The 12696-nt window shown below is 41.3% G+C and overlaps 1 protein-coding gene across 1 annotated transcript; it reads right to left on the reverse strand.

Annotated features, from left to right (window-relative positions):
• Positions 1 to 3526: 3526 nt before the first annotated feature.
• On the reverse strand, positions 3527 to 6907 carry GKN2 (gastrokine 2). The gene is made up of 6 exons (XM_009880105.1): positions 6896 to 6907; positions 6291 to 6344; positions 5617 to 5748; positions 4989 to 5099; positions 4138 to 4291; positions 3527 to 3606 (listed from the first exon to the last, which is right to left on the reverse strand). The coding sequence occupies exons 1-6, from the start codon at positions 6905 to 6907 to the stop codon at positions 3527 to 3529; spliced, it is 543 nt and encodes a 180-aa protein (XP_009878407.1).
• Positions 6908 to 12696: the final 5789 nt, after the last annotated feature.

Here is a 12696-nt window from a genome sequence, read left to right on the forward strand (position 1 = left end):
GTCCCTCCCGTGGAAGTCGGTGGGAATTTTCCAGTGGGAAATCTCACGGATCACAATGTTAAAAGATCCTTACTGACAGGCAACCCGTAAAGCTACTGACACCTAAACAAGCTCTGTGACCACAGATGCTCCATATTATACAAAACGCACGTCTAAGCTAAGTGATCAATAAAGGGAAAGATATATGTTTCCTTCAGATTGTGAACATTCTGTCCAGACCCTTTGCTCACAGCTTGTGGATTTCACGATTGAAAACATTTTAAAAATGATTGAAACTTGTTATTTAAGGCAACAGATGGACCATATGTTCAGGGACATTTCACCTGTTCTTGCTGCTTTTTACTTCCTTGGTCTTTCCCTGTACTCTAGTAATAACATCCATCACCTTGCAAGGTAAGAAAAATAGATTAATTATAGTCTAAGACATGTACGTAAAACACATGGTAAACTGTAGCATCGACAGCAAAGAAGGAAATAGCACGGGCCAAGTACAGTATCAAAGAGATACAATATCAAAATTCTTTCTCCTGCATAGGTCCTTTTCTCTGCTTTTGTTCAGAGCTGGGTGCACATTCCTGTTTGTCCTGCAGTTAGTTACTAAATCCACAATCACTTTCTTTTGCCCTGCAGCTGTTTCTAGCATGATGTTTGAAATCAGTGATATGTTGGGGATGCAAAGAGGCCTAGGCTCCAGCTCTGTAAATTCAGAGCTGTAACAAGCTCATGGATGTGCTCATATGAAAACAAACCATCCTCTGAAAAACATGGGCAAGAGAAGGTGGCATATGGCTCGCGTGCTATATGATTCTTCCTGTGCTTCCTTTTCTCTTTGTTGTGAGCTGCACCCTAAAAGGTACAGAAATGTCACAATAGATTTGCCTCCTGGGCGCTCCATCCAGAACAGGTTCCTCTAAGCCGTGCACCTTGGCACTGGAGGCGCTGTGAGAGTAGATGGATAGCTGAAGCATGATTTATGAAACAATAAACACAGCAGTCAAAATGCAAATATAGCCGTAACAGGACTGGCTGATACAATGAGACTGTGAACTAAAACCAAAGCTAGAAACAATCTTCTTTCATGTTTGAGTACATGAAGGGCAGAAAGGCAACCTCCCTGGTCAAACAAAATTAAAGGGCAGATAAGAAGTATTGAGGTTTGTTTCAGTGTTCTTTGTAGAGCTATTTGCTCTAGTATTGAGTACAAATCTACTGAGCTTGTAATGCTGCCTTCAAAATTAGTAGGCAGTAAAGACTAAAAGCTTATTGGTAAGCTTTTCAGATATATATGCAAAATTACGTTTTTACGTTTTACATTTTCTAAACAAAAAATGTAAGACCTCAAATATCCTTGAAATTTAAATGAAATTCCCTCAAACCAGAGAGAGGGATGTTTTTAAGCCATCGGTGAAGACTGAAGAGCCAGATTGAGATCCTGCCTTACCCACGGACAATTTCCATGATAGCAGTCAAACTATAGAGTGTAGATTGTGCTCCAGTTTCCATTGATAGTATCACGGCAGCCATGCAGCCCTCACTTTGTCCATTCAGATCAGTCCTCGTGATCTGTAAGCAGCTGTGCAAGAGGAGAAGAGGACGCTCTTTCACTCATGTCTCAGAACACTGTTCCATTAATAAATGAAGGTAGTACACAGAGGGTTCCTTTACAGTAACTAGTCCTGATTAAACTAGGAGCAAGAGGATGGGGAAAGTCAAAGGACCACTATTACACGGCACACAGAGTACTGGTTCAGATTCTTCTATACGACAATTAGACAGAAAACCAGATTGTATTGACTAATCACTTTAAATAACTTCAAATTAAATCATGATCTGAGAATAGTCAGACTCAGCTTTGTTCGTACATCTAGTCTGCCTCTCTGGAAGCTCGACCAGTCTGTTCCATTGGCATCTACTTCAACCTCTGGTCTTCAAACTGTCACCGGCGAGTCGATGTCAGGTCAGCAGCCCTAAAGAACTAATCCAAAGATAAATAAAGCCTGAGACAATTAAGGCAGTTATTTTCTACATGTTGAAGAGATTGCCTCATCTGGGGCAATGGGAGGGCTTGCCATGACTTCCATGCCCCCTAACACAACAATACACAAAGAAAGGGTTGAGACATGACAGCTGTCACTTGGAAACTGGATTAGGGCTTCCACTGAGTTTTGAAGGTCTTGAAACAACAGCCTCTCTGGATACTGCAATCACAAAAGCTTTCAAAGTCACAACCCACATGAGTCCTCTTGCCAAGCAGGGCTCTCAAAGGGTGCTTTGAGGTGTCTCACACCCCCGCGTGCATCAGCCAAACAAACATCAGAACTACAACTCCCAGTTTCACATCCCATCACTGAGCTCCACTTCAAAATACAGCTAAACAGGCTACTCTGCATCTCGCAGATACACAGAACTATTACTGGATTTGGTTACCCAAGTTTGACCCTCCAGAAACATTCTTTGGATCTCCAAGTACCTGCAGCCTCTTCTGAATACCGTTAATCTAAAAGAACATTTTCACCATATGATAAAATGCTCTTTCAATAAATAGCAGATGGTTTCACCAGGAGCCTGATTTGAACATAACAAATTGCAGACCTGGGGCCAGTTTCCTGGACTCCAAAGGAATGCCTTGCCCTCGGGCAGCCAATCACGGCTCCAGTAAACAGTTAGTCTTCAGCTCCAAAATATACACTACTTCCAAACACTGGTGGAAAGGACGTGTGACTTCAACCATTCACTCAGATCTACCAGAAGAGCAGGCAGGCAGCACCAATGCTGCCTCATCTTGTATTTTAATCAGCTCCTGACACAAACTACTCTCCAGCATATACGCAACACTCAGCAAGTGGGCACAGCTCTTCTTATACTGGCACTGTGTGAAAGGATCGTTTTATTCCATGTTACGAACTTTTTAGGACTGGGAGTGTCTCCTTTACGCGGGTTTGAAAGACACCCAGAACACGAAGATCTCTGACCCATCGCACCTATTCAAATTACTGCCCTTTTTCAGGGGCCTTGCAGAATTCAAGCCTCTTTGCATGTGTTGCTAACATAGATCTGCTCCCTCCCTTTATCTCTGTATTCACCTCTTTGCTCCCTCCCTCCAGCAATCATACATAGGCTGAGTCAGCACCCAAGGAGGCCGGCTGCTCATGCCAAGGGCAAGTTCTCCACTGGGAAAAACTATTCATGCTAGAGAGGAAACCGTAACAGAAGCATATACCGATGCCTCGGTCACATTGCAGCCTGAGCACAGGAAGGCACCACAGGGAAACATATCTCTTCTGTAGGAAAACCAGCAAGGTCCACATTATTTCCGTTCTATTTTCAGATGAAGGAAAAAGACAAAGTATTTTAATTATTACTCCATTATCTTTATTTGTATATCATAGCTTTGTTGCACTCAAAGCTTAGGATAGGCAAGCTGAGTCTAAACGGAGTTTGGTTCCACCTGGACAACATGGCCACCGTCACAAAAGCATGCAAAGAAAGAAGCCATTTCCATGCTGCAGGATTTTCAAGATCCAGCCTAATTGATTTTTTCACAGATTTTAAGGCCCAAAATGCTTGGAATTCCAGCACTGGAACAGCCATGAACATTCGGTAGTGCTAAAAGAAACAAGAAAATGAAGATATTAGCATCGACAAGATCCATGTATCCAGCAAGGAAGACTCTGTTAAATGCACAAATTGCAGCTTCGGTTACTGTGTAAAACTCTTATGGTGTAGCTCGAAGGGAGCAATTGTCTGCTCAGCTTTCAATCACATTTGTGCTCCTCCTTTCCCTTAGGTACAGCAGGTAGCATGCTGGCATACAGTACCTGCCTTGTGGGACCATAGTATCATTGGGGCATAAGTTGGGTCCAGCTGCTACACAATGGTTCCTCCGACACCAGGCAAACCACTTAGGAACAGCTCTCCCAGATATTTACATGCCTAACAACGAAAAGCAGTGCTCCACCAGCTTTGCCAAAGCAACCCAAAGAGCTTTACCCTTTCCTTCCTGCTAGGTAGTTTACTCCTGTCTCAAACAGGGAAAGATGTTCCTGCCTCAAAGTTGTCGCGTGAACTTAGATTTAAAGGATAGAAAGGTCCTTATGGGCTGTAACAGAAGCAAAAAGTTCTGATCTTGTCACTTACGTTCAGTCTTTGCAAGGTGGTAGAGAGGCAGACCTCTGCAGAGTTGTTCAATGGCTTTACCATAGACAAGCCAGTCTTTGACAGTCCCAAGCGTGGAATGGCCAGACTGAAACTGTACCCACACATTATTTGGAGAGTATACCGTGTTCATAGTCTAAAAAGAAAATGTTAGACGTCATCAGTAATGCAGCTTTGGTTTCATTCTGCTAGGACACCTTAGAGAAAACCCCAAAATCTAAGATCACCCTCTGTAGCCTCACATAAAGCATTAGTTAAAACAGCTACACGTTTTTAAAGGAAATATATATTTTCAAGCTGTTCAGAAACAAAGATCATGAGATACTAATTCTGTCAACACAGGAAACTTGAGCTGTATTACTATCATAATAAGTTATGTTAACTTGCAGTAAGTTTTGCTGTTATTGTGCTACCGTTAGGCATTCATTCCTAAATTCTGTTCTCCACATAGAATTATTTCAAGTTATGTCATGCTCAACATATCAACAGGACAATGAAAAAGGAGAAGCCTGCCTGAGCTCATATTGTCATCAGCCCAAAACAGTCAAATTACACTACTTCCAAGGACATGGGATCTTACAGTTTTAGTCACAATGACAATGCACAATAAAACCGCAGAGGGGAGGCATGACTGCTCATTATCTTAAAATAATGTTCTATATGATATTCCCTTGAGGTTCTGTTTTGTCACATCTTCTTCATCATTGCTACCACAGTAAAAGACATTCCTAACAACAGTTGTTCTTAAAGGCAGAATGGAGGGCTCCTGTCACACTGCGCAACTCCTATAGAACAGCCTGTCCTCGACACAGTATGGGTTTTGCTAAAGTTACCTGTCTCTCAAAAGCCAGCCGTCCAATTTCATGCAGCTCTGGGATGGATTCCTTATGTATTTTCATGATAAAGCAGGCATTTCGTGAAAATAATCTCGTTGCAATATATCCCTGTGATTAAAAAATACAGTTAATTAATTAATTGAAAATGACTGCCGCTAATATCAGTTGGATTTCCCCACAATCTTTAGGCCAACCTAGAAGAAACACCAAGTGGCTACACAGGCCGCTACTGAGCAATGACTCTGCATTGATGTCACCTTTGGGGAACGGAAGCAGCCTGCCCACACTCACGTCTGCCCATAAGACTGGAAGCATCTTTTCCGACAGACTTCTGCTGCAAGTGCTATACGTGAGCGATAGCAGCCCATTCTCAGCTCTGACCTCCTTGAGGTCAATGCCATTCTTCTCACTTTCAGGAACTGCCACCATGGGTTTCATTACAAGTCCTTTAAACTGACCATCATATGAGTGAAACAAAGAGATGGAGTTAGAGGAGGAAAGGTGATGGAAGTCTTCAAAGAAACCGTGTTTCATGACAACTCATGGTGACAATACACTGAATGAATTTCTGAGTTTAAAAACTTCCTCAGAGATTAAGTCTTGGCAGAGTCTTAGATTTACTTACATGCATGTAATCAAAAATGGTATCAGAGGAGTACACGCCAGAACGGACATGGACATCAACAATGTGGTTATCGTTGTCAATAGTCATAGTTCCAGTGACATAGTCATTTTGAGGTTCTGGCAGGACAAAGGTCTTTAGTAAAAAAAAAAAAACAACGGAAAACCATCACATGGCTTGCACCTTTAAAAGGTGCAACATAAACAAATGCTTTCCCTCAAAAAACCAAGCAAGATTGCTTTGTGTAAATACTAAATCCCTTAACAACCCTCTAGCAGTCTCAGGAGGCCCTTGAGGTGGGGATAAGTCATGCGAGAGTGAGTCAGGCTGAGAAAGGAGGGGACAGGCCCGCACTGCACCCTCAGGAAGGACAACATGGGGCACCCCAGTCATCACGTCTGGCAGCAGGGACTGGCAGGGGACTGCAACAGTCCCCAGATTTTAGCTTGACCTAAGGGCACCTGTGTCCCCCCCAATTTCTTGTTGCTCTGCACCTGCACAGAACCACCCCTTTGGCTTATACCACTGTCACCTTTGGCAAACGCTATTTTTCTCTATGCTTGGCAATAAGCATCTTCGTTGTTTCTTCTGTGCTTTCCTTCCTGTTATACTTGCCCCCTCTCGTCTCATGCATTTTCAAGCAGTACCTGCACTACACGGCTCCTCAGTCTACTCACCTCCAACGCAGAAGTCTGAGTCCAAAAGACTCCCAGCAACACCAGGATTGCAGCCTGTAAAAGGAATAAGCACTCTCACTCAACAGAAACACCAGGCAGTGCCACAAAAACAACCACCAGTTCATGAACTGAGGGAAGCAGCTGTAGCACCAGTTTGAAACATTACCCACTTAACAAGATGTATTAGTTGAAAACAATTACAACCCTTCCTTGTGAAATTCTTGCTATTTGCTGGTAACTGAAAAAGCAGGATGAGAACTTAACCCTTACAGGGGTTTGTAGTTTTCTAAAGTCACACTCCTTGATGCTGTGTTACTTCTTGATGTGTCTCTACAACTGCAATTATTAAATCACAACTAAATCCCCCTTCTGTACTGCAATCCAAGTTCTGCACTCTTTGCTCAAATGATGCTGCCACTGACTCCAAGGAGATTACTGCACACCCGAGAAACGCAGCTTTCCCACTGAACAACCCACACAATCAATACACAGATCATCAGTCCCAGCACCGTACCACTTCCTTGAGCATCTTCTTCTCTATCCTTTTGTTTTTAAAAAGAAGGCATTTTTTACCATCTAAGTTCAATAAAAATTGATATACTCACAAATCCGTTCATTTTTTCTTTCAGATAAGAACAAGAGGCAGCAGAAAACAAGAATGCAAGAAAATCCCAGAGACCTTGAACTTTTATATCTTGCTAGAGGTGTGGGAAATAATTGACAGAACTTTTCTTCATGACTCGAACAAGCCCATATCTACATGCCACACTGTGGTAAGCCTCATATCTGAATTTTGGGTTGGCACAGATAACCTCACCTCGATAGGTTATAAGCACTCAGTAAGTCAGCTTTTGAAAAATCAATCACTCTGCAAATGGCTGCTATTTACTGGTTTAAACTCTAGAGCAGTTCCCACTCTTGTTGGTTCCATTTTTTCAATGTTTAACAGGATCCTATCCAGAATTAAATGGCATCAGTTGTAACTCTGCTATTCATTCATACGAACTGCATTTTGTCATCCAAAATATAATCCCTACCAGCCTGACATTCTGCAAACAAATCCTGGAAAGAATTACCTATGTCATGGTGCGCTACGTGTCAGCCACTCCACAGAGTAATTCTTCAGCCATTTCTTCTCTGAACTCTTAACAAGAAGCAGCGTTGAATCGACCAACTTTAAAAAAAAACCTCTACAAAGGCATGATACAACATTTCGCTCAAGAATGACATGATGTGAGCTGTCAGTTTTAATTTCCACCCCCTGAAGACTCCTGTAGAAAAAAAAATAATCCATTACACTCTCAACTGAGCAAGCCAGAATTCAAAGTATTTAGGCAATCTTTCAGACCTGGTCATGCTCCAGGTTGGATGCCCATAAATCTGTGATGGTTTTGGCTGGGCTGGCCACTAAAATGAGTGACTGATGTGCTCTTTAACCTCTCTCCCCTTCAATCTTACATCCCTCTTCAGAGAAGGGAGAGACACAATAAGAGAGACTTACGCGTTGAAAAGAAACTAACTAATGAAATATTAATAATAAAAAGAAAAGATAATAATATTAATAAGGAAATAATGAAATCTATACATCAAGCACCCAGGATGATGATCACGTCACTGACAGGCACTGGGGAAGTCCCAGACTGGACTCAGCAATGAACAGGAGCTGAACTCAGGAACTGGATTCAGGAATGCACAGATCAGGATCAAAGGCCGACAAACAGAGTCTTCCTTGGACGCACACCGGCCATTGAAGAAAGAAGCTGACCTCGTTGATCCTTCAGCTTTTACACTGACCACGAGGCAGATGGGATGGAATACCCTGCTGGTCAGTTCTGGGTCACCTGTCCTGTCCGCTCCTCTCCGCAGATGGGACCCCTCTACGCTTTTCCACTTCCGACCCTCCAACTCAGTGCATAAGAAAGTTAGCTGACCTTGCTTGTTACAGGAATAAGTGTAAGCAAGAGCCTCTTTTAACTATAAACATCAGGCATTATCTGCTAGAAGCAGACATTGTCTGAAAAATATGCTGTTTATTTCAGAGAGTGCACGTAGTTAGAAGAGGCTTAACTGAAAAGTAAAATTACTGAAAAGAAAATTAGTTCTGTTTTACCTCAAACCCAGATACAGTGCCACTCATTTTTGATCAGTTACCATGATGTATATCACACATGCATTGAAATTAGTGACATAATTAGGAATAACCATTGTGCTTCACAAGACCATCAGGGTAACTGCCAGCCTCCTCAGCATCCAAAGGAGTGACACAAAACTTCAGAGACTTGTGCTTCCCACAAGGTCACAAAACAAGAGGAGCAGGGTGGGGATTCCTTCTTTAAAGCTACCACTGATTTCTCTACTTTATGAAAATGTCAGTGACCACATGATATTGCCACGAGAAGTATTCTCCTGTGACTATGACCTTGCCTGGACTCCTCCTCATCTGCGACCCCACGACAGCCAGTGCTGGAACCTTAACGAATCCCACTCAATTTCTACCAGAAAGTCACAACGGAGGCCTGTTCCCTTCTAATAAAACAAGAGCTCAACCTAAGAGGCAACACATTTCTGTAATCTCAGTCATCAGAAAAAAAGGTGAACGAGATTCTATGGAAATCTCTCTCAGCAAACAGGCTGCAATGAAAAAAAGGAAATTGCACACATTTGCTTTATTCCACCGAACTCCACACGGAAAATGTTATCTCAAGTGTAACAAAGCCATACTGCTAAGCAATATATCAGAATACATACAAATAGATATCAAATTGTGACAAGCACTGTTAGAGTAGACTAGATTAGATTGATGTTACCCGCCTCTGGAAAGCTCGCTCTGTCCTTTCTTCTCAAAAGACTCTGTTTCTACATTACAGATGTGTCAGAAATACTCAGAGTAGATTTCAACAGCCAAATAAGCCTTTGGTAGCAGGAACCTATCGGGGTTCAGGCACCACATGCTAAAACAAAAACTTTGGTAAGTTTTAAATGATTTTCAGCTAAAGCTTAAATTAATTTTCCATTAGTCATTATGTCTTCGTAGGCTCATTTTTTTTGAAAAACACCCAAGAAGCATGAGCTTCTGCTTCCTGCCTGCTGAGGCCCAGGTAAGAGCAGAATGACATGTGAAATCAGTCATTCAGTGAAGGTGAATTACAACAATAGCCTCAATGACATGACTTTCACCTTACATTGGACTGACTGACTTTTGCTGATCTGATCAGACAAATGACAAATGCAATTGATCAATTAACAACATTATTACAAGACAGAACATACTCTCTGCCACAGGAAAGCAAAACCATACTTCCAATAAGAAAGCCTGACTTTTGGAGACATTTTCCCCACCGTGAATCGACACATCCACAAAATACTCCAGTAATCAGAAGTTGATGGAAGATTTGGAGATTAAGGCTTCCAAGTGTGACGCATTACTGTAATGGCCAAATTGGCTACGGTTGTTGGAAGACATGGACAAAACTGATTTCCAACTCATTGCTAACAACGCTGCAGGGATTGGCATCACACAGTTCGGGTTCTGGAGAACTAGTTGGTTAGTTAAGTTTCCAGAGGATTTAAAGACATACAAAATGAGATTTCTACATGTATTTTGGATCTCGCAGGCTAAGGACATACCTGTCTCCATATGGCATTCACAAATCAGTCCCATTAGAAGAACGGTAAATCTTTAATAGTAATTCTCAAAACAATTGATATGTTATAACAACATAAGGCCACATATTGTCAAATGCATTCTGATTTACCCCGATGAAACATGATTAAGTTACAGAATTACTATTAATATATATAAGTAAAATTTCCAGAAGAATTTGACTGATTATTTGGCACTACCATCCACTAAAAATCATTTAAACAGAATAATCTCAAACATCAAATGCAAAGAATAACCATACAATTTCAGTTAAAGTCTGATTACCAAAAAAGAATTTCAATGCATAAGGGAGATGGATTAGGTCAGGTTAAGGTGAGATTATACTATCATAATAAAGTCTCCTGGTGACTCATGGTTTTTTTTTTTTCCAGGTACTTCTCATAAATATTTACTTTATCGAGGAGTGAGCAGGTAGTGGGAGAAAAAAAAAGAATGAAGCAACACCTCAGAAAATCAACAAAATGCTCTGTGCTTGCATTTGCATTGAGCTGGGCGTGCCACACCCGAGATAAAGATGAAGTGCACATTCTAGAAAAATCTGTGTGGCAGAGGACAGGTCAAGCAGAATTAATCACATTCTGAAGTTAAATAATAAATCAAGCTTCAAGGATGAATCCAGCAATCACTTCAACAGTTTTAGTCTTGCTAGAGAGTACAGTCTAGAAAAACATGTGAAAATGAAAGTGTGTGCACAAAATGAAACACTAGTTTGAGAATTGGGTTAAAACTGGAGCAGCTCTCAGCCTTGGCTGTGTGCTGCACGGTGGTACTAGAAGCTAGTATGGAAAACACAATGCTTTAAAAATGAGACCAAGACAAGCTTGTCCTGGAAAAAGAACAAGGTCTTATACAGTAAAAGCACCCCTCCCTGCCCCTTTTCCTGGCTTCCTCTATTGTAATTACTTTCATAAGCTATTCTTAATGTCAAACGCTCCAGCTGTGTGTGTTTGCCATACAAACTACTCCAGTAATCAGAAGTTGATGGAAGATTTGGAGATTAAGGCTTCCAAGTGTGACGCATTACTGTAATGGCCAAATTGGCTACGGTTGTTGGAAGACATGGACAAAACTGATTTCCAACTCATTGCTAACAACGCTGCAGGGATTGGCATCACACAGTTCGGGTTCTCAATGCCCTTTTGGTTAGTTAAGTTTCCAGAGGATTTAAAGACATACAAAATGAGATTTCTACATGTATTTTGGATCTCGCAGGCTAAGGACATACCTGTCTCCATATGGCATTCACAAATCAGTCCCATTAGAAGAACGGTAAATCTTTAATTTCATTACTTTCTCTCACCCTGTTTTACACCTCCTGCAAACTGCAACGTGGGTGCAAAACAGACGAACACCAGAGCTCTGCGCTCACGGTGCTGGCACACAGCTGCAGCTCCTCTGCACTCTCATAGTCCCAGCAAGGCATCAGTCAGATGTGGTCCTCCCTTATCTACTTTGTTATTTCCTTCACGTACAGCCATCTTTCTTCAAGCAAACACCAAGCTACAAATGCACAATAAATTCTACCTTGCAAAAAGATTTTAGGTTCTTAGACACACCTATATCTTCTTAAAATTAGCATAGGCTTTAGCCTGACCTAAGCAGTTTTTTTAAGGCTTTGTGCCACATAAAAATGCAAACTAATTCTGAAAAGATAAACAGTGCTGGAGGACAGTGTTGTGTTTAGGAATGAAAGAATATACAACACATATCTGCAACACATACCTGAAATGAGCAAAATAAAAGAAATGCACTGTTAGTTTGGTGTGAGCATTACTTTTCAGCGTTTTCAGTTGCAAAATGATAGAAATCATGTGTAAGTAAGTTTGTTAAGAGGGAATGATGCTGCAAAATGTTTCCAACTGTCTGCTTTGCTTAAAAAAAACCTTCCTTCTTGAAAAATGTAGTACTAGCATGGAAAACTTTTAGCTGAGGCTGTACATATATCTCTCTCTCAGTTTATTGAACAGCAATGGGCAATGTTCCCAGGCAAAAAGACTCAGACATTTGTACTGGCCAATTAAAAAACCTCAACATTTTGCAATGTTTCTGTAGCACACAAGGCAAACAAGGTCTTATGCCGTGGCTCTGATATAATAATAAGACCCAGAGAAATATTAAAATCTACTTTCTTAGTACTAGTTGATAGAAAATTCCCGTTGTTACTGCTCCTCCCTTACTCATTTTTTGTTATTTCTCGTTTATGCATTTTTTGTTACTTCTCGTTTATGCCCCCTTTCTAGAGTTCACCTTTAGTCCACAATCAGGTACCATTTTCATGAAGAGGCTCTGTGAATTTACAGAGGCCATGCCCGAAGACTCAAAAGCAGATCCTAACTGAAGGAGCTCAGAAAGGAAGGTTAACAGAAGAACTCAGTAATTTGTATGATTTAGAACCAAATTCATGATTTCTGGGGACAGACTTCACAGTTTTATCATAGCAAGGTTACCAGCTTTGTTGATTTAAAAGACGCTATGAGCTACGGATAAAGTACCAGGCTGAGCCCTTTGCCACGTAGGCACCAAGTGTCACTACCAGTTTTATTAGGCCTCTATTTTCTGGTTCTGATTTTTTTTTTTTCTCATTTAATAGTTGCTATAAAATACACTTAAGTTGCCATAACAAGTTTTCTTTCATCTTCCCGTATGTAATGAAACCAATCAGACTGGTACCAAGGCCTCCTCTTATCAAAGCACTTCCCCAGGAAGCCCGTCACGATTCTGTGAACACAGGGCATGTGCCAA

This window comes from Charadrius vociferus, unplaced genomic scaffold, assembly GCF_000708025.1.
Source record: "Charadrius vociferus isolate BGI_N301 unplaced genomic scaffold, ASM70802v2 scaffold1442, whole genome shotgun sequence".
Taxonomy (NCBI): domain Eukaryota; kingdom Metazoa; phylum Chordata; class Aves; order Charadriiformes; family Charadriidae; genus Charadrius; species Charadrius vociferus.